The sequence below is a fragment of the Penicillium bovifimosum genome, assembly GCF_028826915.1.
Source record: "Penicillium bovifimosum strain IBT 22155 chromosome Unknown utg000008l_segment0_segment0, whole genome shotgun sequence".
Taxonomy (NCBI): domain Eukaryota; kingdom Fungi; phylum Ascomycota; class Eurotiomycetes; order Eurotiales; family Aspergillaceae; genus Penicillium; species Penicillium bovifimosum.
In genome coordinates, this window is record NW_026622717.1 from 133,508 (window position 1) to 156,604 (window position 23,097).

General features: G+C 51.0%; 11 protein-coding genes across 11 annotated transcripts; 6 read left to right on the forward strand and 5 right to left on the reverse strand.

The window, feature by feature from the left end:
* Positions 1-166: 166 nt before the first annotated feature.
* Positions 167-1,589, forward strand: N7515_009711 (uncharacterized protein; the record flags this gene model as incomplete). The annotated part of the gene is made up of 7 exons (XM_056670454.1): positions 167-310; positions 364-507; positions 558-707; positions 758-880; positions 937-1,092; positions 1,154-1,308; positions 1,373-1,589. The coding sequence occupies 7 exons, from the start codon at positions 167-169 to the stop codon at positions 1,587-1,589; spliced, it is 1,089 nt and encodes a 362-aa protein (XP_056516827.1).
* A 347-nt stretch (positions 1,590-1,936) lies between these two features.
* Positions 1,937-3,328, reverse strand: N7515_009712 (bestrophin family protein; the record flags this gene model as incomplete). Its single annotated transcript, XM_056670455.1, has 4 exons — positions 1,937-2,329; positions 2,412-2,957; positions 3,014-3,158; positions 3,204-3,328. The coding sequence occupies 4 exons, from the start codon at positions 3,326-3,328 to the stop codon at positions 1,937-1,939; spliced, it is 1,209 nt and encodes a 402-aa protein (XP_056516828.1).
* Positions 3,329-4,313: 985 nt separating this feature from the next.
* On the reverse strand, positions 4,314-6,111 carry N7515_009713 (FHA domain protein; the record flags this gene model as incomplete). Its single annotated transcript, XM_056670456.1, has 3 exons — positions 4,314-4,883; positions 4,939-5,035; positions 5,087-6,111. The coding sequence occupies 3 exons, from the start codon at positions 6,109-6,111 to the stop codon at positions 4,314-4,316; spliced, it is 1,692 nt and encodes a 563-aa protein (XP_056516829.1).
* A 1,539-nt stretch (positions 6,112-7,650) lies between these two features.
* Positions 7,651-9,732, forward strand: vac8 (protein anchor VAC8; the record flags this gene model as incomplete). The annotated part of the gene is made up of 6 exons (XM_056670457.1): positions 7,651-7,824; positions 7,936-8,056; positions 8,116-8,229; positions 8,291-8,530; positions 8,581-9,330; positions 9,401-9,732. The coding sequence occupies 6 exons, from the start codon at positions 7,651-7,653 to the stop codon at positions 9,730-9,732; spliced, it is 1,731 nt and encodes a 576-aa protein (XP_056516830.1).
* A 506-nt stretch (positions 9,733-10,238) lies between these two features.
* On the forward strand, positions 10,239-10,970 carry N7515_009715 (exosome non-catalytic core subunit CSL4; the record flags this gene model as incomplete). The annotated part of the gene is made up of 1 exon (XM_056670458.1): positions 10,239-10,970. One exon carries the CDS (start codon positions 10,239-10,241, stop codon positions 10,968-10,970), a length of 732 nt encoding a protein of 243 aa, XP_056516831.1.
* An 863-nt stretch (positions 10,971-11,833) lies between these two features.
* On the reverse strand, positions 11,834-15,380 carry N7515_009716 (GTPase RIA1; the record flags this gene model as incomplete). The annotated part of the gene is made up of 6 exons (XM_056670459.1): positions 11,834-12,213; positions 12,283-12,593; positions 12,653-14,173; positions 14,231-15,168; positions 15,237-15,257; positions 15,318-15,380. 6 exons carry the CDS (start codon positions 15,378-15,380, stop codon positions 11,834-11,836), a joined length of 3,234 nt encoding a protein of 1,077 aa, XP_056516832.1.
* A 401-nt stretch (positions 15,381-15,781) lies between these two features.
* On the reverse strand, positions 15,782-16,311 carry N7515_009717 (DUF4604 domain-containing protein; the record flags this gene model as incomplete). The annotated part of the gene is made up of 2 exons (XM_056670460.1): positions 15,782-16,227; positions 16,284-16,311. 2 exons carry the CDS (start codon positions 16,309-16,311, stop codon positions 15,782-15,784), a joined length of 474 nt encoding a protein of 157 aa, XP_056516833.1.
* A 464-nt stretch (positions 16,312-16,775) lies between these two features.
* Positions 16,776-18,453, forward strand: N7515_009718 (pre-mRNA-processing factor 19 family protein; the record flags this gene model as incomplete). Its single annotated transcript, XM_056670461.1, has 5 exons — positions 16,776-16,788; positions 16,864-16,908; positions 16,964-17,399; positions 17,460-17,923; positions 17,987-18,453. The coding sequence occupies 5 exons, from the start codon at positions 16,776-16,778 to the stop codon at positions 18,451-18,453; spliced, it is 1,425 nt and encodes a 474-aa protein (XP_056516834.1).
* Positions 18,454-18,940: 487 nt separating this feature from the next.
* Positions 18,941-20,161, forward strand: N7515_009719 (putative RING finger domain protein; the record flags this gene model as incomplete). The annotated part of the gene is made up of 3 exons (XM_056670462.1): positions 18,941-19,081; positions 19,165-19,956; positions 20,015-20,161. 3 exons carry the CDS (start codon positions 18,941-18,943, stop codon positions 20,159-20,161), a joined length of 1,080 nt encoding a protein of 359 aa, XP_056516835.1.
* A 573-nt stretch (positions 20,162-20,734) lies between these two features.
* On the reverse strand, positions 20,735-21,278 carry N7515_009720 (mitochondrial 54S ribosomal protein mL43; the record flags this gene model as incomplete). Its single annotated transcript, XM_056670463.1, has 3 exons — positions 20,735-21,026; positions 21,096-21,178; positions 21,240-21,278. 3 exons carry the CDS (start codon positions 21,276-21,278, stop codon positions 20,735-20,737), a joined length of 414 nt encoding a protein of 137 aa, XP_056516836.1.
* A 242-nt stretch (positions 21,279-21,520) lies between these two features.
* Positions 21,521-22,945, forward strand: N7515_009721 (U1 small nuclear ribonucleoprotein 70 kDa; the record flags this gene model as incomplete). Its single annotated transcript, XM_056670464.1, has 4 exons — positions 21,521-21,782; positions 21,844-21,971; positions 22,030-22,123; positions 22,221-22,945. The coding sequence occupies 4 exons, from the start codon at positions 21,521-21,523 to the stop codon at positions 22,943-22,945; spliced, it is 1,209 nt and encodes a 402-aa protein (XP_056516837.1).
* Between the last annotated feature and the right edge of the window lie 152 nt (positions 22,946-23,097).

The following is a 23,097-nucleotide window of genomic DNA, read 5'->3' on the forward strand; positions in this document are numbered from 1 at the left end:
CAGTTGTTCGACGTAAGAGCTGTTGATCGGGGAGGACGGGGGTCACGGGCGCCAGGCCTGATGGGGTGAGTTTGACGCCTTGATTATCAGGCGGATATTCTCCACCTCAATCCTCGACTTCTTTCAATAGTTGCATCTTCATTGGCCACCTATCGTTACTGAAATCATGAATGATACAGATCTTGCAGATCTTGCAGAACAATTATCCGATCTTGAAGTGGCATTGTTTCTGTGTCTTGTTGCTCGAGAACACTGCTTGATCGAAACGACTAGCTACTGTATTCGCGACCTTGCCAAAGAGCTTGCCTTGGTATGCCGATGCATGTCCTTGGAATATTGGAAATTCGGCTGACTTCAACCCAGATTAGCTCCAGCACATTTGGTTATTCATATTGTGTTCTTGAATGTTCTTCTGCAACGTCTATTGAGGACATCTTCAATGACGTACTCAGCCCGGATGCACGCGCGAATTATCGCCCGTCTCGTCCCTGGATGAACGCTGAGACAGTATGTTCCCAGTCATTCTTTACTTGATTGCAGTATACTCATAGACTCAGTCAAGCAAACGTTCTTCCTTTAAGAGTCTCGACAATTACAGCAAACCACCAGCTCCACTTTCACAACTACCAGGCAGTAATGTTGTCAATGTTGTCGTTGCGAAGAACTTCAATTATGTTAGTGATGATATCCAAGTGCAGATGCTGCATGTAAGTATCTCGCCCGGCAGCCTCACAAAGACACTGCTGACATGCAGTAGTTGATGCGCTCAAGGGAGCTGGTCACCGAGAACGGGGCCCTGAATGCGCCTGAGGACTTCCTTTTCATCCCTCTTGTCGCACGGGATTCCGATCAGCTCCAACCGCCTTTAAAAACACATCTGGTCAGTATTGTGAAGGATGCCGCAACTTGATAGCTTTATAACTAACGCCATAGTAGGTCGATAATCTTTTCGTTTCTCATTTCCACAATCCGGGGTCTGGCTACACCTATCTTGAAGAGAATGATTGGCTGTCAGATGGACAACTCTCGGCTTCCTCTGTTATCCATAAGTCGAAGCAAAAGCAAATGAAACAGGCTATGGTCAGCCGAGCAGTACGTTTGTCACTTCCAATTTGTTCCATGAAACCCTGGTTCCTGACCTCGGAGCTTATAGGCTCTGGAATCACTTCGAGAAAGAAGTGCATTAGTAAGCACGAGCGCCGAAGTTGTTCGATACATCCAGGACATAGTTGTGTTCTTGCGGCTCAGCCGCGCTGTTGCGCGTGGCGTGTCCGCCAAAGCGAACATCCAGTTCTCTCGATTTACACAGTGAGTCTGAACAGATCTGTATCTGTTATCCGGTTCAACTCGTGTCATTAACCGCATTATGCAGACTGCTAGCTCCTCTACATGGTATCGATTACGTGACTCCCTCCATCGTGGCCCTAGCCGCTAGAAAGGTCTTTCGCCATCGCATCTGTGTTACTGCTCCTGGCGAGGACCGCAGTTTACAGTATGGGAGCAACCTGCATGCGGTGTCTCAAGTTCTTGCTGACGTGACACCGGATTCAATTCTGGATGGTGTTTTGGCACTTGAGCCGCCGTTATGATATTGATCGGTTCGTACTTTTGATTCTTGCATTGGATACCCCGCGAATAGGTACATATCTGGAATTCGTGTACTTAGAATAATACTGCTGCGAATTCTACATAGGAAAGGTTGACACCTTGATTTGCACTCCGCCGTGGTCAAATATCAGGCGTGATACGTCAGAAAGGGTCGGATTCCACCACATCCTTTGGATAGTGCCAATAGCTTGATATGCCTGTGTAAAGGCGGCTCGACAAGCTCGACACCTCGAGATACCCCCATCAGCTGACAAGAGTGGTTAAATCGCATTCTCTATCATAAGGAACGTACCCGAGGGGCGTATCTAGCAGGATCGTACCCAACCTCTCACCTGGCACTGCCAGTATTTGGCCACAACCTCAAGAACAAGTCTGGAGGCATATACTTCCCATTCACGCCCTCATTCCCGGCTTCATTTCTCTCCGCCGATAAACACAAATTACCATGAACTGCACCAGCGGGTTGTTGACTCAAAGCCTCCATAGCCTTCGAATGCGCCCGCCACTCAGACAAAATAACATCAATCTCAATCTTCAAGTCACCAACAATAGCATCCATCTTGATATCGTTCCTGTCATATCCAAACGGATCTTCCAACTGCGACCCAATCCCCTCAATCCCATACAAAGTGAAAATAACAAGACTAACAACAGGAACAGCCCACCACCCCATCTCATCAACCATAGCAAACGGCAAAACACAACCAAACAGCGCAAGGACCTGTTTTTGATGAATCCTATTTCCAAAATCAGTAACCAAACCCCCTTCAAATGATTCAATTGAGAACTCACAGATGAGCAACAGGCATCGGCGTCAATTTAATCGTCTCCATCTTCCCATAAGCATCAGTCAAAGTATTCAACTGCCCCTGCATCTGACTAGCCCCAGGCGCGGGAAACCACCCTCGCTCCTCACCCCGCTTAATAAACCCATCAACCAAGAAAGTCAACTGAAACGGCAACCCCAATCCCTCATGCTCGTGGCCCTCCAGTCCAGCTGGTAGCAGATTCGCATATTCGGGGTTATACAGCGTTGTTTCATGCATATTCAGATCCTCCTCGACGGCATTTCCGAGATCCCAGGCAGCGCCCCATTCAGCGCGAAGATGGTTCTTCACTGCGTGGGGAATTGCCATGAGGATTCGGATTGTGCGTTCTATGTCTTCGCGCTCGGCGAGTGTGGGCGGTCCGCTCTTGGCGCTGTGGCTGTTTGTTGCGATTGTGCGGACGAGATTGCGCACGCAGGTGTTGACTGTGTTCATTCCGTTGCGGCCGTCCCAGAAGCGGTTGTAGGAGGTTTGGTTGCGGAAGACGAGCATTAGGCCTACGACTATGGAGAGGGAGGGGATCTGGTTTTATTTCAGTTTCTCTCCGGGATGGGGGTTGGGTATGTTGGGATACATACGATTGTGCTGGGTAGGCCGACAGTTTCAAAGACGTAGGTATCCAGGTATACGATCAAGGCTGTGAACATGGCATGCAGGAAGACGGGAAATAATATTGCACCGTGGATTGCGCCTTTGATGAAGCGGAAGACTAGTGGCCATCTTCTTGGCTTAGCATGTATTGTGAATATTAGACATTGTGCAGCTCACCTTCTTGGCTTCAGCCGCGATGACAGCCGATGGGGATGTGTGCCCCGTCGCTGATGATTACCTTGTATTGTAGTGTTCTGGCGACTCAAGGTGGGGGTAGCTGTCTCGCTGAAGTTTAACCGCATCTCGAGATATAGACTCGAGCTGTGGTCAGTCTCGGATATTCCAACAAAATACTCGTGACACTATCTGTGTTCCTTGGTGTTCAATACAGGGCTCGAATCCGGGGAAGATTCAGATCTGGACCGGGAAGCTGTCCACGGTTCGATATCCAAAGCGGGTCCAGGGATTTGCTTGATCGGACCCACTTGGTGGTCACTTTATGCCGCCACGTGATACTACTACAATGATAGTATCGTCACTATCATCTCTTTATCGGCCAACAAGTTGGGTTACGAACTGGAGTTGAATTGATGGGACTTCCAGTTCCTGGCTTAATTTGACCTGTCTCAAGTATTAAGTCCCACCACATGCACTGGCCTAGTGGAGGTCTGGGGCCGCTATGCCAGGGCTATGCCAGGGGAAGGTCCTAGTAACTCCACTTACAGGCACAACTGGGACCACGCAAGGGCACTTGGCAGCAGTGGTTCACCTAGAGTTCATTGTCGACATGATTTCAGTCAACAGAATACCCTAGGAGATCCTGACCTGAGCCCAAGCTCGACCAACTTGAGAGATTACATTTTCGAAGCGCTGTTGGGAGGAAGGCGCGCAAATTGAGGTTAGGAGGCATTGTAACACCATAATATCTAGGGTCTTTTCATAAGCAGGGAGGCCACACCGATTAGGGCCAGTAAATCAGCCATATTTAATCACGTTGGATGTACACGCTGGAAAGAATGAAGAATTAAATACACGGAAGCCGTGAGACGAGGTTCGTCCGAGCTGGCGAAGGGGGTATCTTGCCGCCATCCATTGTTATCCGCATTATCTCATTCAATGCTCCAGAGAACTAATCCCCGACAATGGTCAATGATGTGCCCAGGCGCGGTCCAGCACGCTAGATTCTGACCAGGTTAAATGTGCATGAGATAGAAAGCAATGCAAATTTAGATGATATTAACTCAGAACACCCGCTTCCCAGATATGGTGTAACAGATACGACCTGAATTAAGACATCCCAGCCCGACCATCGAAGGCTAGAGGGCCTGAGTCGTTCCGTGGAGTCAACGGGTTGTCATCGGATGTGGGCGTCTCAGATCGTAGTTGTGCTTGGCGAGGTGGCACACTGAGTGGCTGAGTTGGTTGCCATCCAGGTATATTACTAGTTGCACTGCGAGCGAGGTCATCGGTGCTGGAAGGAGCGGGCGAGGCAGTGCTTCGAGTGTCATCGGTCTGTGGTTCATCTTGTAAATGTAGGTTCTGGACGTCGTTGACCAGGTTGTCTTCAGCAAGCTCTTCGAGCTGATCCTGAGTTTCTCCCGTGCGGTTCGTTTCCGAGACCGAAATTTCCTCCGGTTCGGCCTGCTCTCCGGAGTCGTTGGCGGCTTGACCTTCCGTTTCCTTCACTCGTTTCTCCTCCAAGTCATTCGAGTCATCCACTTCGGCGCTGAGATCGGTAAAGGCACGGCAGTTGGGGCATTGGAACATCGGGTAATCAGGCGAGTGGAGCAGACGACTGATGCATTTGTAATGCCAGACGTGCGCGCAGGCTGCCATGAATAGACATTGGTAGGGTCGCTAAGGAACAATTAGTGAATGTCATATCATCAGAAAAAGAAAAGAAGGAACGAACAAGAACGGAGCCAAGGCAGATGGAGCATTCGCGGCAACCCGAATAATCAGCTGTTTCCCCCTTGCCGAGGTTTTTGATCAGACTCTCGGTGTTTTTGCTGCAACTCTGTTAGTATCACACGACACTGCATATCAGATCGCGGACTAACTTAAACTCATTAGGCTGCTGCTGCCATGATCGGTTACATTCAATTCGAATCCGAACACATCGGAATATCATTTCTTCGCCACCTCGGAAGTCGATACCCAGCTGCACAATATCACCATCCTTGATGGTGTACAGGCGGGATACCATGTTCGGTTGACTCAGCCGCATGTGATTCAAAAAAGTCCCAGAAGAGCTGCCAACATCCTTGATGTGCCACTGACCCTGCACATACAAAAACTCGCAATGTTTCCGACTGACGACCTTTGATTTGAACCCCACAGGAGCATCCGAGGGTTCGGTCGGGTTGGGCAGGGGAATACCATCCCGCTCCGAGTATCGGCCAACGCGAATAACACAGCTCTCGGATGGCAGAGTACGGGTAATAGGGACGAAAGGTAATGAGGGCCTCGAACTCTGCTGAGAGTCCTGGTAAGGGAAAAATCGAATGGTCGCCTTGATTTCCGACCTTGACGTGGCCTCCGACTCCTCAGCAGGAGCGCTGGTGGGATCATTCACATTGTTTTGAGCGCTACCGGGTTCGGGGGACGGTGTGGACGCCTGGGAGTCGAGGGTTGTGGTCCGCTCTACCATGCGAGGCGGTGGACGCTGGGCGGCCGATGAGCTCCTCAACCGCGCCATAGCATGAGGTGTCTGGGTAACGTCGTGCGAAGGTGTAGAGGCAGCAGACTCGGTGGATGATATCTGACTGTTGAGTTCGGCGCCAAAACCGTAACCTGGGGCGGGTGCAGATGTGTAACGAGAAAGTGTTGGTTGGTCACTTTCGGGGCATGGAGGTGTGGGGTTCTGATGGGTCGGAGAGATAGAGCCCGAGTTCGAGAAGCGCCAAGGGATTCGACTACTGAGACTATGCCTGTACGAATGCCCACTCGGTAATGAAGATGACAAATTCTGAGTGTGACTTCGTAGAAGGCTGAATCGACGCAGCCCGCGACTCGGGCGAGGGTTGTCAGGGAGGGAAGTGGAGGCGGTGACTGATGCAGACATGGATTCGACTTTCCGGACCATGAAAGATCTCGATGTTTTGCCAGGATACAGACAATCCAATAGTACCCAAAAGCTCAAGATGGCACGTTACAAGTGGGATCTGCAACTGGGCTGATGCGATTCAATGGGGAGTTACCCGGTCATCATACGATCAATGGGCGGGATAAGGGATGAGTTTCAAAGCAGAGTAGGAACAAAGAAGTTCAAGGTGAGAAACAAAGAGAAGTAAATCAAGCCAATAACAAGTAGCAAATTGGAGAAAGGGAAAAGAAGATAATTGAGGACTCAGAGCTCTATTGGATCGTATACTCATGGAATTTTGCCCATTTGCCATCGGTTATTAAGGCCCTGACAGTCAGCATGTCTTGGCGGTGCGAAGGCGATTTCCCCGCAAAATCGATAAGGCTTCGAACGCTGCTTCCCTAACAGACTATCAGGCTATTAGTAGGAGCTACTGCGTATAAGCTTTATCGAGCTATCAGCCTATGCCCTATCATGCTATCAGGTATGGAAACTACAGTCTACTGGTTTCTTCTCTCTCCCTGTCAGCTATGATTCCAAGACTCAATGCTCATACTCCCGCCTTCACATGAAGACAGGCGATGGAAGGGAAAGCAGGCAAAGGAATGACTCGCCACAGCCTTATATTGGGGCACTGGGTATGGTCACAATACCTGTCCCTATATCGCATGTGATACACTTTCAGCGACAAAGGTTATGTCCCCTCTAAATCAGGCTAAGATGTCCCTATTCAATGTGACTCTAATACTTTGTCTGGTGATCATCTGCGTCACTTGAAGACCAAAATCACAAGAGCAAAGATAACGATTCTCATTGGCGAACAGTCTTGCACGGACCTTCGAAAGAGGCTGGTAACGGGCGACTCGGTTCGCTTCAGACGGGCCGAGTCGAAGGTAAAAAGTGCCTGGAAACCGATTCGGTGGAATTAACTGTAGTCTGTATGGTGAAGAAGTTCCTTATAGTAGAAGTAGCAGTTATGCAGAGGTAACACAGTAGAAGATGTAGTGGAAGCAGTCCTTGGCTATTCCGGATTGGTCAGTCTTAGAGCTTCCCGATGATGCACGTATCTGGAGCTTGTGAGTGGAAGATCAAGGTCGAATATGCTCATTTGTCCCCTTGAATATAAATCCATGGTCTTGTAATCAATGTAATGAAGGTTAGTGAAGTTATCTTCATGATATAGAATGAATATAAATTCTAAATTAACGTAGTCCATCCCATAGTTAACCACCCTCGAAGCTATTGAGCTAATCTCAGGTTTCTGCCTGAGGAGACTAGTTGATCTCTCCTCCCCCCTCCCTTAAGACTTTCGAACTTCCTTCCTCCAAGCATCAGGAGGCTTCCCTCCATTACTTTAAAAGTATCACGCGCCAATCTTCTACTTCCTTTTTGTTTTGTGTTCCTCCGAAGCTTCGGTTTTATGCGTCCTACCCCTTTCACCTCGCCCTCGCATCTCCCGACCGCCCCATCCTGCGCCTTTATCTCCGTTGACCTCACACCTTTTGCAGGACCGCGCTTGATGCGGGCCTGCTAGCCAGCATGAGTGGAATCGCAAGTGCCTGTCTGTCCTGCTTTTCAGCAGTCGACAGATGGTGTCATATCACAGCATGTCTCGGTCCCATCGGAGCTCGTTCTCGAGACGGTATCTACGAGACCACCTTGGCGGATAATGAACGAGAAGCCGTATCAGATCTGTTAGGGTACCTCGAAAATGTACGTGCATAGCTGCTGGGTAATCTGTTTGCGAGCTTTTGCTCTTCTTTGATACCAGACTGCGAAATCTGCCTGCCTCCGTGCATCCTGCTGACTTGGAACGACTTACAGCGCGCGGAGACCGATTTCTTCAACGGCGAACCTCTACGAGCATTGAGTACCCTCGTCTACTCTGAAAACGTTGACCTGCAACGAAGCGCCAGCTTAACCTTTGCCGAGATCACAGAAAGAGGTGCGTATCACCGGCTCGCATGGCAATGATGCAATACCTGACCATACTCTCATCTGCAGATGTGCGCGAGGTCGACCGCGATACCCTCGAACCTATACTTTTCCTACTACAAAGCTCGGATATCGAAGTCCAACGGGCTGCTAGCGCAGCGCTGGGTAATCTTGCTGTGAATGGTTGGTCCCGATCCCAGTTCCCTTCCCTTTTACCCGCGGTCGCTGACTCGGCGCAGCTGAGAACAAAGTCTTGATTGTCACTCTCGGGGGCTGGCTCCCCTGATTCGCCAGATGATGTCTCCCAATGTCGAGGTACAGTGCAATGCAGTTGGCTGCATCACCAATCTCGCGACACATGAGGAGAACAAGGCCAAGATTGCTCGCTCGGGGGCCCTAGGCCCTCTGATCCGCCTGGCCAAGTCAAAGGATATGCGTGTCCAGCGTAATGCAACGGGCGCGCTGCTCAACATGACGCATTCTGGTACGTGATGAACACCCATCTGAATGGGCACTGTTTCTAATGAAGCCTAGATGATAATCGACAGCAACTTGTCAATGCCGGCGCCATCCCCGTTCTCGTGCATCTTCTCTCATCCCCCGATGTCGACGTTCAATACTACTGCACAACAGCTCTCAGCAACATCGCCGTTGACTCGACAAATCGAAAGCGACTCGCCCAGACCGAGTCGCGCCTGGTACAATCTTTGGTTCATCTAATGGATTCATCCACCCCGAAAGTCCAATGCCAAGCGGCGCTCGCTCTTCGCAACCTTGCCTCTGATGAGAAGTACCAGCTTGAGATAGTTCGGGCTAAGGGTCTTTCTCCACTACTGCGACTACTTCAATCGTCATACCTTCCTCTTATTTTATCCGCCGTCGCTTGTATTCGCAACATCTCTATTCATCCTCTCAACGAATCACCTATTATTGAAGCTGGCTTCCTGAAGCCGTTGGTGGATCTCCTGGGCTCGACGGACAATGAGGAGATACAGTGCCACGCTATTTCTACGCTTCGCAACCTGGCTGCTAGCTCGGACCGCAACAAGGAACTTGTTTTACAGGCCGGCGCAGTCCAGAAGTGCAAGGACTTGGTTCTCCGAGTCCCGCTTACGGTCCAATCCGAGATGACTGCTGCCATCGCTGTGCTGGCCCTCAGCGAAGAGCTGAAGCCGCACCTCTTGAAGTTGGGAGTCTTTGATGTCTTGATCCCTCTGACGGGTTCCGAGAGCATCGAGGTACAAGGCAACAGTGCCGCTGCTCTGGGCAATTTGTCTTCCAAAGGTGAGTTTCTTCTTCCATCTTGACGTTCTTCGTCCCTCTCTCCTGTCATCATGTACTAATTACATCGCAGTTGGTGATTATTCCATGTTTGTTCGCGACTGGGCAGATGCTAACGGTGGCATACATGGCTACCTTCATCGCTTCCTGTCCAGTGGAGATCCAACATTCCAGCACATTGCTATCTGGACCCTCCTCCAACTTCTCGAGTCGGAAGATAATAAGCTCATTGGATATATCTCACGGTCTGAAGACATCGTACGGCTGGTCAAGGAAATCTCCGACAAGAATATCGAGTCGGATGACGAGGAACTGGATGATGGCGAGGGCGAAGTCATTACGCTCGCCCGCCGATGTCTGGAGCTGGTTGGCGCTGGCCCTAAGCAGACACTGGTGGAAGCTTAGGCCTTTGTCTTCCCAGTTCATCCCACCATCGTCGCTGTTTCGGCTCTTTCTATGTCTATGTTGACCCCTCTGGGTCTCTCTTCTTTTCCCGCCTCTGGTCTTCGTATGGCCATTTCTTTCTTCACTTTTGTCAGCGGGCATCTGGAGTGGTACGGGCTTTCCTCTTGTGTTTTCCATCCTTTTTGTTGTTATATTGTCCATGGTACGTCTGGGCTGGTGCTATTGTCTGTTGTTTCAACGCATAAACTGTGTATTCAGGTTAGATATGAGCTTTATAATTTAGTTGCTCGAAAAACTGTCGACTATGCTGTCGAGTAATTGAACCTGACATATGAAAGGATGAGAAACTACACAGCTCTATGTCAAACGGAGTAGATACATGCAGTGGACCAGTGGTACTGGGGTAACCTAGACCGGACAAACGTAATACCGGGCCGTATAAGAGCTCTCCAAAAAATGCTTCCCGAAAAATTAGTCCTCTTCCTCCACCTCATCCTAATTCCACCATGAATTCTCTTCCGTCAATCGCGATTCCTGGCCAACGCCTCGGATCTACAGCCACATATTTCGCTGGACCCGGCACACACGTCCATCAAAACGCCGTCTATGCCTCCATCGCCGGACCCGTAGTTACAGACGCTGCACCGCCGCAGACACGATCAAGGCCCACCCTCAGAGTCTCACGAGTGACCGATACCAAGCATCCCAGTCCCTCAGCCGCAACCGCTACCACATACAAGTCGAAGCCCCGCTACAACACCCTCCCCGCTGTGGACTCTATCGTTCTCGCACGCGTCACTCGTGTGCAGAAGCGACAAGCCACAGTCTCCATTCTCGTCGTACTTGACGAGTCCACATCACAACCGCTAGACCAGTCAGGGGCAATCTCAGACAAAGAATACATGGCGTCTCTTCTCACATCCGCGGCCAACCCGGAAAACCACAGCAACTCCGATGATCTGCGCTTTCAGGCACTTATTAGGAAAGAAGACGTGCGGGCCGTTGAGAAAGACCACGTTGTCATGGATGAGATGTTCCGGGTGGGCGATATCGTTCGCGGCTCGGTGATCTCGCTTGGCGATCAGAGCTTTTACTACATCACCACCGCGCGCAACGATCTCGGTGTCTTCATGGCTCGCAGCGAGGCGGGCAACATGATGTTCCCTGTGACTTGGAAGGAAATGAGGGATCCTATTACTGGAATCAGTGAGTCGCGGAAGGTTGCCCGGCCATTCTGAGAACAACATAGTCACCTACTTGGACTCATTTCCCTTCCATACGTGGTTTCTGGCTGTCTATGTGACTAGCCAACAACCTCGTGCCTTCGACCAACCCTCCACTGTTGACTGATTGTCCAGTGGGCTCAGTCAGCAACAACCAAGCAGGCTTTGGCAGCCTTGCGCGAGCCTGACTTGAACTCCAAGAGCATGGTTCTTTAACTTGGGGATCAATGGATGGACAATCCACATCCCCGAACCCCACCGAGAAATGGCTTTGAAGATCCATACTTACTCTGGGCTATCAAGCAGCAGCATTCTGCTTGATCCTGACGACTTTCATGTTCTACTGAGTCGGGCACTGCCCGCGTTCCACTCAGTCCCCCTACACCCCTATGTGCTGCCAGACATGTGTATCATTGACTTCAATAACGACTTTAGAATAAAGATACCCCACGGAACCATGACTGAAAAGCTCATGTCGTTTCCGTCTTTCATTTTCTCTCGATCTTCGGACATATTCCTGCTGTCCTTGCTTGCTGTCTTCAAGTAGAGCAGCCTTCACGCTGCCAACCGTAGACCCTTCTGGGTAACCCTCCTTAGTATACACGGTCGAGACCTATGCCATGTCGGACTGTGTTTGTCAAGAGAGGAAGATTGAAGCTTTTCATCCGAGAAGCACGCGGAGGACTCTCATCCCCTGTGACCCTCCGATTCATCTGTCATGTCCAAGTTTACCCAGTGCGACTTGACAGATGATTCCGGAGTGACATTCATAATACCTTCATACCACGCTGTCTATCTACCTACACACTTATCTCAAACTTCAAAAAATGCATGCAGAAAACCTCCATTCTCAATCATTTATAACCAAATACTATAACTTATTTCTTCAACGTCTTCTGCTTCTCCGCATCAATCAACTTCCGACCCTGAACAACCAATCCCTTCCTACTGCGCACAGCATCCATATACCGCTTCGCAACATTCTGCTTATCAGCCAGCTCACCGAGATCCTCCAGTTCCTCCTCGGTAGCGGGGACCCAGAACGGATCCTCGTCGAGGGCTTCGAAGCCGGCGAAGATCAGCTGCGGCTGCGCAACGCCAGACGTGCGCTTGCGGATCTCCTCTGCGAAACCGAAGGACTCGGCTACGGGGAGGAGGGCGATGATCGTGAAGAAGGGTGTTCCTTCTTTCATAATTTCGGAGAGAATGCGGCCTCGGCGACGGGTTATGACTGCGTAGACGCGACCTAGGACTTCGGCTTTGGGTGAAAAGATGGGTTAGTTATGGGGTTGTGTAGGATGGAAGAGATGGGAAAAGGAGGACTTACTCGTTGCTTGGATCTCGCAACTGTACATTGCGAGCATGATGCGAGGACTCCAGTCTAGGAAACCGGCTGAGATGCCTTCGCGAACGAGTTTGATTGATTCACCTGTTAAACGGCCCATGTCGAGTTCGTCGCCGTTCGCCTGCACGGAGAGATCCTCCAGGAACACGGCTACGCCTTGCATGGGCTCCTGGCAGAGGGGACCCTGGCCTGTTGCGAGCTGGAAGGCATAGGCGATCTTGTCGTTGAAGTCGCGGACGAGGAGAGCTTGCTGGTTGTCACCGGGAATCTGCTGCTTGATGTCGTCGACCAAGCTAGAGAGACAATGTTAGCGCTGATTGATAGTTATGATATGCTCCAATACTAGACTCACAATTTCTCGCAGGTATTGACGGCCGTTGCATCGACTAGAATGTTGGGTCCGACTCGGCGGGGTCCGAATGCAGTGATTCGATCGACGACGTCCTTCCATAGCTCTTTGTCTTCCTTGACGTCGTCGTCGAATACTTTGGCTAGTGCCTCGCGGAACTCCTTCTTGCAGAGAATGCGACCTTCGGGTGCTTCGCCAGTGCCGTCGACGACAGCTTCAACGGCCGTCTCCGTATCCGTTCTGGCTTCGGTCTCCGAGCGCTTCTCTGACTGGACTTGCTTGATTGTTCCCACTTGTTTGGTCAAGAACTCTGTTACAGCCTCTGGCAGCGGGACGACACGCACACGCAGCGTCAGTTGCTTCGAGGCTGAGACGGTGAGAACGGTCCCACGTCCGAGTTCGGGGTGCTTGGGAGCGGCCATCTCGGGGCCATGAACAATGGTTTCCCGGTAGGGGACGATAGCCTCGCCTGTTTGGATCTCACAACGAGCGAATCGCTCTCGGAGATCCGTCACGCAACGCTCCAAGTGTAGTTCACCTGCTGTGAGAATGACGTGCTCACCACTGGGTAGCACTTCGTACTGTGCGCAAGGATCACTCTGTTCAAGAAGGCGTAGACCGGTGACCATCTTGCTCAAGTCGGCTGGGTTGACTGGTTCCAGGGCGACTCGAACAATGGGCGGCATGCTCAGCGAAACACCAGCCAAGTTGACACTTCCGTCAAGTCGGCTGCAGAGTGTACCTGTCTTCAACACATAGCCTGCAAGACCTCCAATTCCAAATACTACACCGGCCGGTACTGACTGGAGCGGCTCCAGTGCTCTGCCCATCATTAGGTATAGATCTGTGACCGTAACCTTCTTTGGCTCCGGGCTGGCGTGCGGGTTGGCTGGTGAGAATTTGGGTGGGAGGACATATATCTCGTCTCCAACTGAAAGGGTTCCTGAATAGAGTCGCGCGAAGCCAATAAGATGGTCAGGATCCTCTTTCTCGACCGGCTCTTCTGGTTCATCTATCGTCTCAGTAATCAACGAGGTGCTTTCGAAAACGGATGTCATGCGCTCAAAGTCATCTGCCTGGCCGTTACTGGCCTCTGCCTGCATCTTGGCAATCTCCTCTCGCTTGCGGCGAGCAATCTCCATGGCTTCGCCCGCGGTCATAGCACCACCGCCACTCCGCTTCTTGCTTGCCAGAAGCTCGCTCTCCGGGATCGCAACCATCTTGCTGACATATGCCACAACGGGTTCCTCGGGTCCTGTCTTGAACTCAATCATGGCCTTTTTGATATCCTCGGCAACGAACTCAGCACCAGGTGACGTTTTGATCATTTCTGGTAGTCGGGCAGCTTGCGCAGCGGGGGGACTAGGTAGATATTCAATGACAGAAACCAGTAGGGCAGTAGATAGAGGCAGCCATTGAGAGAACAATGTGTTCATGATGTTTCTGGGATCACGTCCGCGCAAGACGTATGCCGGGATGTTGATGTTTAGCGACTTGGTAATCTTCTCCAGCAACACCGGGTCCCTAACGTATGTCAATATCAAACGTCGATACGGATGGTCAGAATGGGTTTCTACTTACCCCTTTCCTTTGTCTCCGCCTGTAGTAGCTTGATATGCCGCCCAAATACTGTCCAAGACCAACTGAACGAACATTGGTTTCAGAGCCCGTCCCTTCAGATGCTTGGTGCCCAGGACACGCTTAGTCTTCGGGTCAAGATAGTAATCACCCCAAAGCACTTTCTCCAAGACGGTTCGTTTGATTCCCAGTTTCTTCTCGTAGATGGCAGCAAATTGCCTGATAGTGAAAGCCCAGCCATCGACGGCACTGCCAAAGATGACGTTATTTTTCTCAGGTGCAAAGTAGATATTCTCGTCGTCGCGCTCCTCAAATTCAGTCGCCTCAGTAATGGGCGATGCAGAGTCGTCATCTCCAGCTGACTTCTTCTCTTTATCCCGCGCAGCAGCAGCGTTAATATTATCTTCCATGCGCTCACGCCACTGCAGATCCTCTTCCATACGCTCCCCTTGGTAGAAACTACCAATGACAGCGTTGACCTGCTCCAGCAGTCGGCTAAGATGCGAGAATGCTTCAGAGGGACTCATCTTCAGTTCGGTGATCAAACGGTCCATTTTGTTAATGACTAGAATCGGCTTCAATTGCTCGACCCAGGTCTGTCTTAGAACTGTCACGGTCTGACTACAGACACCTTCGACGGCGTCGACAAGAACAACGGCACCATCACAAAGACGCGATGCTGTTGAGACTTCGCTGCTGAAATCAATGTGTCCGGGCGAATCGATCAGGTTGATCAGATACTCCCGGGGCACTGGTGCTGCGTCTGGGCTTGGACGACGGAGCATTGAGAAGAACAGCGAGATGGCTGATGACTCCATAGTAATACCTCGGAGCTGCTCATCTGGACGAGAGTCCAAGTAGCGGATTTTACCCGCCAGCTTGGGTGAAATGATGCCATTCGTGGCAATGAGACTATCCGTCAAAGATGTTTTGCCATGATCCTAGAAAGATACCAAAAAGAAATGTGATAAGCATTTCAGACACATGAATGACTGACAGTTTGACTTACGACGTGGGCCAAAATGCAGATCTAATTGATGTTAGTATAAAGCCGTGACATCAGACATCAAGGTGGGATGGAGGGGCACACATTTCTTATGTCCTCGGACTTCCGCTGTAAGCGGACCAGCTGGTCAGTATTGACCACAGGCATCTTATCTGATGAGAAAAAGAGCAGCTCGTACGGAGTAAAAGAATGAAGCCGGAGGGCCGACTGGATCCCGCAAGAGAAAAAAAAGAGAGAAAAAGATTGCAGAAAAGTTGCTGATAAAGAAGTGCCCTTGCCCGAGCCCTCAACAGCACTTCAATTACACAGTTTCTTACTCGGATCGAGTTGGATAAATACCTCTCTTTCAGATCCAAATGCTATTTGCAGCAAATTCTTCTATGTGCTTGAACCTGATGCCAAGAGGCAGTATTTACACCTATGACGCTATACAATCCCGGTTATGTTGACTCATTATGAGTCCCGCAAGCCTTACGCTGAGTAACCGGAGCACCTAGCCCTGACTTGGAAACTGGTATGTGAAAAAATATACCTCTTGCCTCAGCTTCTTATTCCTCGTCAAAAGAGAGCTTGATCTTCTTGGACTTCTTTGATTTCTTCGCCGCTTTGGGTTGCACCTCTTCGGTCTCAGCCTTGTCCTCGCCCACCACCTTGACCTGTTTTCGTTTCCTCTGGCCTCCAACTTCTGTGAGATTGCTCTGCTTCGTGGGACCAAGTGCTGCTGCTGCGGGGTTGTCTTCGTGGGCGGTGGATGGGTCCTTCGCGGAGGTAGCGTCTTCGCCCTCTTCTTTCGAACCACTCTCGCCAACCAGTGCCTTGTATTCCTCTTTGGAGATCACTTCATTACTTTCTTCGTCGACATACGTAGGCTCATCATCGTCGTCATCGTTATTGACCTTCAGTCTTGTTGGTCGTAAGGCGGGCCGCTCCAAGCGACCGGTGTTGTCTCCATACTGGCTGCGGAGCTTCTGGAGAAAGGCCGGCTGCTTTGCCTCTGATATCCAAATCAGAGGGAAATAGCACATGACGTGTAATTGAATGTAGACATACCGTATTCGAACTTTGGGTTCTTCGGCATGGTGAGGATGCTGCGGCCAGAACCGATGCTGCTAGCGAATTCGAGTGAAGCTCTGTGCTACCTTCAGCTCGTTCAGTCGATCATTGAGAGATATGCATTTCTTAAAGTGATCAAAATAGAGGGAAGCAGGGCATCTCTATACACAGTAGGCAAACGGTAAGAATTGGAGGTCAATTAGAGCCAGTGTAGCTTCAGTCGGCAGTACTACGCTTGTGTCCGTCTACGTGCATACTCACCGCCTTGTTCTCCGCCCTCTCCACCGCCTTGATCCCCACACCCAAAAGGTGTTCCAACTCCAACGTAACTTCGCTATCAAATTTTCTGCCACAGGTATCTGCCCACTGATCTTACACCGCCCAACAGCTTCAGGCGCTAACCGCAATTAGACACATCGAAAAGTCCCAAGGAGCCGCTCCGCGTCGACTGCTCTCTATCGACTCTCCTCTATCAAGATCCATTTAATCATGCTTTGTGCCAGTAAGTAGCCCCATTATTACTGCTCTTCAGCGGTCTTATTTGGCACGGAAATATCTAACTCAATCTCACTTCCAGTCTCCGGAGAGGCGCCACAAGTGCCCGTCGTCTCTGTCAAGAGCGGTAAGTCACCACGATCACCTTGCGCGCAAGACATTCCCATCTCATAGTCAAACAGGCAATGTTTTTGAGAAGCGCCTTATCGAGGCATACATTGCAGAGCATGGCAAAGACCCTGTCAATGGCGAGGAGCTCACCACCGACGATCTGATCGATGTCAAGTCGCAGCGCGTTGTCCGACCCCGACCTCCTACTCTCACATCCATCCCGTCTCTTCTCAATGTATTCCAAGAAGAATGGGATGCCCTAGCACTGGAAACCTACACTCTGCAGCAGAACTTGGCACAGACAAGGCGCGAGCTGAGTTCGGCGCTCTACCAGCACGATGCCGCGGTACGGGTGATTGCACGTCTGACACAGGAGAGGGACGAGGCCCGTGAGGCGCTTTCAAATGTCACGGTCGGCGCCACTCGCTCTGGTGGTGAGGCTATGCAGGTGGACTCCACAGGCTTACCCCAATCTGTGTTGGAGCGGATTGAAAGTACACATGCAGCGTACGTTCCACTGGTGCTTAATCCGTCCATTCTTGGGACTTGATGCTGACTCGTTGACAGGCTATCTAAGACCCGTCGTAAGCGCCCAGTTCCCGAGGGCTGGGCCTCAAGTGAGGCAATTTCCACATTCAACCCAACTGAGACCTCTGAACCTCTTTCTTCCGGTGGTCGAGCTCTATCTCTCAATTCGACTGGCGATTTGGCTCTTATTGGCGGTGCTGATGGAGTGGTGGGTGTTTACTCGCTTTCCCAGAAGAGCGTGGTGCAGACTCTCAAGACAGATGGTCCAGTCACCGGTGCGACTTGGGCAGGCAACAAGGTCGTTGTTGGCTCATCTACAGGTTCCGTCAAGGTATTCGAGAATGATGCTGAAGTTGCAAGCTTCAACTCGCATGCTGGTGAGGTGACAGCTGTCGCAGTTCACGCCACTGGTGACATTGCCGCATCTGTTGGTGTCGACAAGAGTTATGTACTTTACGATCTTGCCACGAACACTGTGGTATCTCAGGTCTTCAGTGACGCCGGTAAGGACTTACCATCTAGGACAGGAACCTCTAAGCTCAACGCTAATAATATTCTTTCTACAGCTTTACTGTCTGTCAATTTCCACCCGGATGGTCACTTGATTGGAGCCGGCACCGCAGATGGACAAGTCAAGATCTTCGACGTCAAGACTGGCGCTGCCGCTGCAGACTATGCGATGTCGGGCCCGGTCAAATGCCTTTTCTTCTCTGAGAATGGCACTTTCTTGGCTGCGGTGGCCGAACAGTCTACCACCGTTTCGATCTGGGATCTACGCACTTCGAAGGAAACCAAGGTGCTGGACACAGGTAGCCAAATTAATTCGATCTTCTGGGACTACACTGGCCAGTTCCTCCTGGTTGGTGGACCTGGCGGTGTGACCGTGAAGCAATATTCCAAGGCCAACAAGGAATGGTCAGAACCTTTGCGGCGTGCAGTGCCTGCTACCTCAGTTGCTTGGGGTCCTGCTGCTCAAAGTATTGTGGCATTGAACGAGGCGGGTGCTCTCACAGTGCTTGCGGCCCAGTCATGATCCCCAGGATGAATAGTGTACGATTAAAGCTGGTCGGAATTTGAATCGTTAACTGGTGTTTGTCTTGAATCAATTGCAGCTCTGAATCCAACCAAATGCCCACATCAACTCCATAAAATTGCATGTAACAATGATCAATGAGGTTGGCACCCGTGTGAAGTCCTCATGTATTTAGATCGTTAATTCGTCTGGAACTTGCTTAATTTACTGATAGGCATTCATCCTATGGCAAATCGCCTCCAGGACTTCAGAAGCAACTTAAATAACTACGAAGACCCCCTTGGGGCCTTGTCGCTGCTTCCCAAAAACAACAGTAAAACTTTCGATCCCATGAGGGAGCAGTGGGACCGCCAGGATCTGTTGCCACTTCCACACCGCCTGCCATTCCAGGTAAACTTGAACCACTTCGCATCATTGACAAATCTGACCGCCTTCTAGACTTGACATTAACGCTCTGACCGCCTTGAGACTCGGTCTAAAGACAAAGATGGACCACCCCAATTACATATCCCCTCTCTGTTTCACGTCAATCCATTCTCACTCTGCTATTCATCGCTGTTTACCTTCAGTACTGGGTTTTGAAATGAGTGATGACTCTGGCGTCCAGTTTACGGGCGCCAGAACCAAGGTAAGCCTTCATCCGTCGTGAAACGGGCGGGGCACCTGATCAGATCACCACGAACGTAGCTAACAAGATTCCTTCTCTTCCAGCGAACACACCGTGTTATGGCGGCCGAAAATGACAGAGATCGCGAGGCCGCTTGGGAGGACTACTTCCATCCACCTCCATCCGACTACGATCATCAGTCTACCAGCTCGCCACACAGAAGCCGTCGACCTGGGTACGACTATCGACGGCCAGCGATGACCTCCCCTCAAGAAAATGCCGTGATAGACTTGACGAATGAATCTGAGGATCCCCCGCAAGCAATGAGGCCACCATTTCCTGGGCGCTTTGGTCTTCCACCACCGCGCCGTCAAAGGATATATTTTAGGCGAGACCCGATGAGTCGCGATTCCCCTGTGGATACCAATCCTCCTGTGATCGACCTCGAAGCAGAGCCACCGAGCGACCCCAGTGGGGATGTCCTGTATGTCGGGACTTCCTCTAGAAGGCCCGATCCAGACGAACCGAGGTTCCTCGACTTCGACGGCATTCCCATGGACTATCGCGCCACACAGGGGCCAAGGCCAGGGAGCCCAGGGCATGATCCAAGAAGAGAGTTGATGGCTTTACAACACTTACACGAAGGTTTCCTGTCGGCGATGGCTTCTATGCCAGGTGGACTAGACTATCGATCTCGCCGTTCCGCCTTTAATTCTCCATTTCAGCTAATATCTCCGCCTCCGCAAGAGATATACAAACCACCCACCCCAGCGCCAGAAGGTTTCACCAGAAACTTTTCGGAAGATAGCATGCCTACTTGCCCGAACTGCAAAGGGGAGCTGGGAGCCGGAGAGGGACTGAAGCGACAGATTTATGTTGCTAAATCATGTGGACATGTGGGTAGCAAGCTAATCCAAACTTGAGTTACACCAAGGAAGCTAATAATATTCTCAGGTTTACTGTGGCGAATGTGCCAGCAATCGGTCTATATCGAAGTCCAAAAAAGCAGCTTCAAAAAGCAAGCCGTTCTCAAAGTGCCAGGCCGCAGGGTGCAACAAACCTGTAAGCGCGCCGACGGCAATGTACCAGCTTTACTTATGATATTCACCATGGGCATTGTTTCTGCGGGCGCTCAATCATTTGCATTCGGTGTTATGGCCATGTTCAAAATCATTCCGTCGATACCCAGGATGCATACAACTCACAGGCGTTGTATTTCTTTCACGCATTTACGATTCAAATAGGGCTGGTTTTCTGCCTACATAGCGTCATGAGGTTTCATCCCATCGTGTACATCCATTGTCTCCTTGTAAAATATTTGGAACTCCTTTCCTCGATAAGTAGGTAAATACGAGGGTCTCTCGATTGTGGCCCAGATCGAATACTGGCCAGTTTCAGTACGTTCATATCAAGGTAGGAGGCTAATTCTGCCTACGACTGAGGTTGGAGAGACTTGTTGTCTTCAAATTAGACTTATTGTCTTTTAATCTGATGCAGTCTCCAGTGCGGTATGCATAAAATGGTCTCAAAACACCATTGGCTTCCATGTAGCAAATAAAACAAGAATGATAAAAGAAACAGAACCCAGGTCAATTGTACAGTAGACCGCAGTGGAGATACCTGAGAGTCACCACCACAGAGAGAAAAGAAACCATAAAAAGAGAGCACTTTCGTCTAAACGCCCCGAAGATCACCGTGGTATGGTGACCAGATACCACGCACACTCTCGTTCAAACTGGTAACCGGCTTCTTGGTCCGCTTCAGCTTCTCTCCGCTAGCTTCCTTCAAAAGAATTGCCTTCTTCAAGATGTCATGAGGCTCCAAGTTGCGCACACATACGGGCTTCTCACGGCCGTTGATGTAGAGGCCTTTGATGAGGGGGTGTTTCTGGGGCCGGGGAGACACGCGGATCTCGATCTGAGGGTTTTCGCGGGCGAAGGTGGGGAGAGTCTTCTGGAGAAAAGCGCTGTAACAACCAAGGTCAGCTTGCCTGATTCGAAAAAGGACTTTTTCTGGCCATCGAGTAAGCACTTACACCATGCCCCTTGAGCTGCCTGACGAATTGCAGTAATGGAAGTCAAGGCGCTTGCATTGAAGGATGAAGGCACCGGCGCCGTTCTAAGCCATGTCAGCTGCGTCTGTTCGACATTCAAACCTCGAAGACGAATATTCCACATACCCTGGCTGCCGTCGTCGTTCTAATTCCGCGCAAAGGCATTGTGTAAGTCGTTAAATTGTTATCTTCGTAGTTTCCAATCCGCAATGGCTCTTCGGGGCATTTTCTGGAGGCACGTGATATTGAGGGCGGTGAGCAGCCAGCGCCAATGGCGTTTGCAGTAACGCCCCTCGCCAGACGCTAACACCAGAACTGCGACGCGAAGCTCACACTCCTGAGCTCGACTTACGCACATCGTCTTCATCGTACCTCTGTACTTCGTCTGGTCGGTGATCTCGCTCAGAATGACGGACAAGCTCCCCCCGCCACTTTTGGCGCTGTTCCAGCCCAGGCCACCCCTTCGATACCTGCCTCCCAATGATCGCGCACCAGGAGATTGTCCAAAGAGCACTCTCTCGGGAATTGCCCAATACGTTGCTGAGGCCAAAGCTTACGCCGAGGAGGTTCCCTACAATGCGACTGAAAGCTGGGTCCAGCGCAAATTGCGTGAAAAGACAGAGAAGAAAGAGTTGTTACAGAAGAAGATCGATGAGGATTTGCAAAATTGTACGCTTTGTTTTCTTCTTTCATTTGCTCATGTTTCGGGAAGCTAACGGATGTCCCACAGTCAATCCTGAGAAAGATCCTCAAGCCCGAGGTGATCCATTTAAGACGCTCTTTGTTGCACGCCTTAGCTATGATGTCAAAGAAGCAGACCTAGAGCGAGAGTTCGGCCGATTTGGCCCCATTGAGAGAGTATGTTTTGTGCTATTTCCCTCTGTGATGACGATCCATACTAATCTCTTGGCTCCAGATATCCCTCGTCAAGGATACAGTATCAGACAAGAAAAAGAAACCCCATCAAGGTTATGCATTCGTTGTGTATGAGCGCGAGAAAGACATGAAAGGTATCCCTACCACGCCAGCCCACTGGCATGAAACCACCCCCTGCGCTTGACTTTGTGGTAAGATACGTCGCTAACGCCAGTTGTTCACCATCATCAGCGGCCTACAAAGAAACAGATGGCATCCGCATCAAAGACCGACGAGTATTGGTAGATGTCGAGCGTGGCCGTACCACCAAGGGATGGAAGCCCCGTCGCTTTGGTGGCGGTCTCGGAGGACGTGGATACACCAAGGCTATGCCTTCTCGCCCCGGTGGCCCTGGATTCAACGCACCATCTGGACCCGGTGGGTATGGAGGAGGATTCCGTGGTGGTTTCGGTGGTAGGGGCGGAGGTGGTGGCTTCCGTGGTGGAGGTTTCCGCGGCGGTGACCGCTTCGGTGGTCCTCGCGGTGGTATCGGTTATCAAGGCGGCCGCGGCGGCTTTGGTGGACAAGCACCCCCTAACGCCCCATCTGGCCCCGGTGGTGGGCGCAGTGGAGGATACAGAGGTGGCTTCGGCGGCGATCGCGGTGGTGGAAGATTTGACAGGGGTGTAACCGGCAGCAATTCGGAGCCTGTGCGCCCCAGAGATAGCTATGCTGACCGTGACCGCCGTGACTACGATCGTGATGATCGCTACAGAGATCGCGGTCGTGACCGCATGGGCGATCGAGGAATGGGTGATAGGGGGATGGGAGACCGAGGCGGAGACCGTTACCGTGACCGGGATCGTGAGCGCGATAGGTATGGCGGCGGTGGCCGGGATGGCGACCGAGAGGACCGCAAGCGAAACCGCGAGGATGAGCCTGGCTACGATGACCCCCGCTCCCGAAGGAGATACTAAGTCTTCGTGTATCTGGAAGTTGTCCCTTCCTGCATCGGTTCAGGTTTGCTGGTGGGTATCAATATCACTGATCTACCCAGTTTTCGTGCCTCTTGTTACAAGGGTAAGGGGTGTCTGTCGAATATGGTCTTCGACCATGTGTGATTAGCATC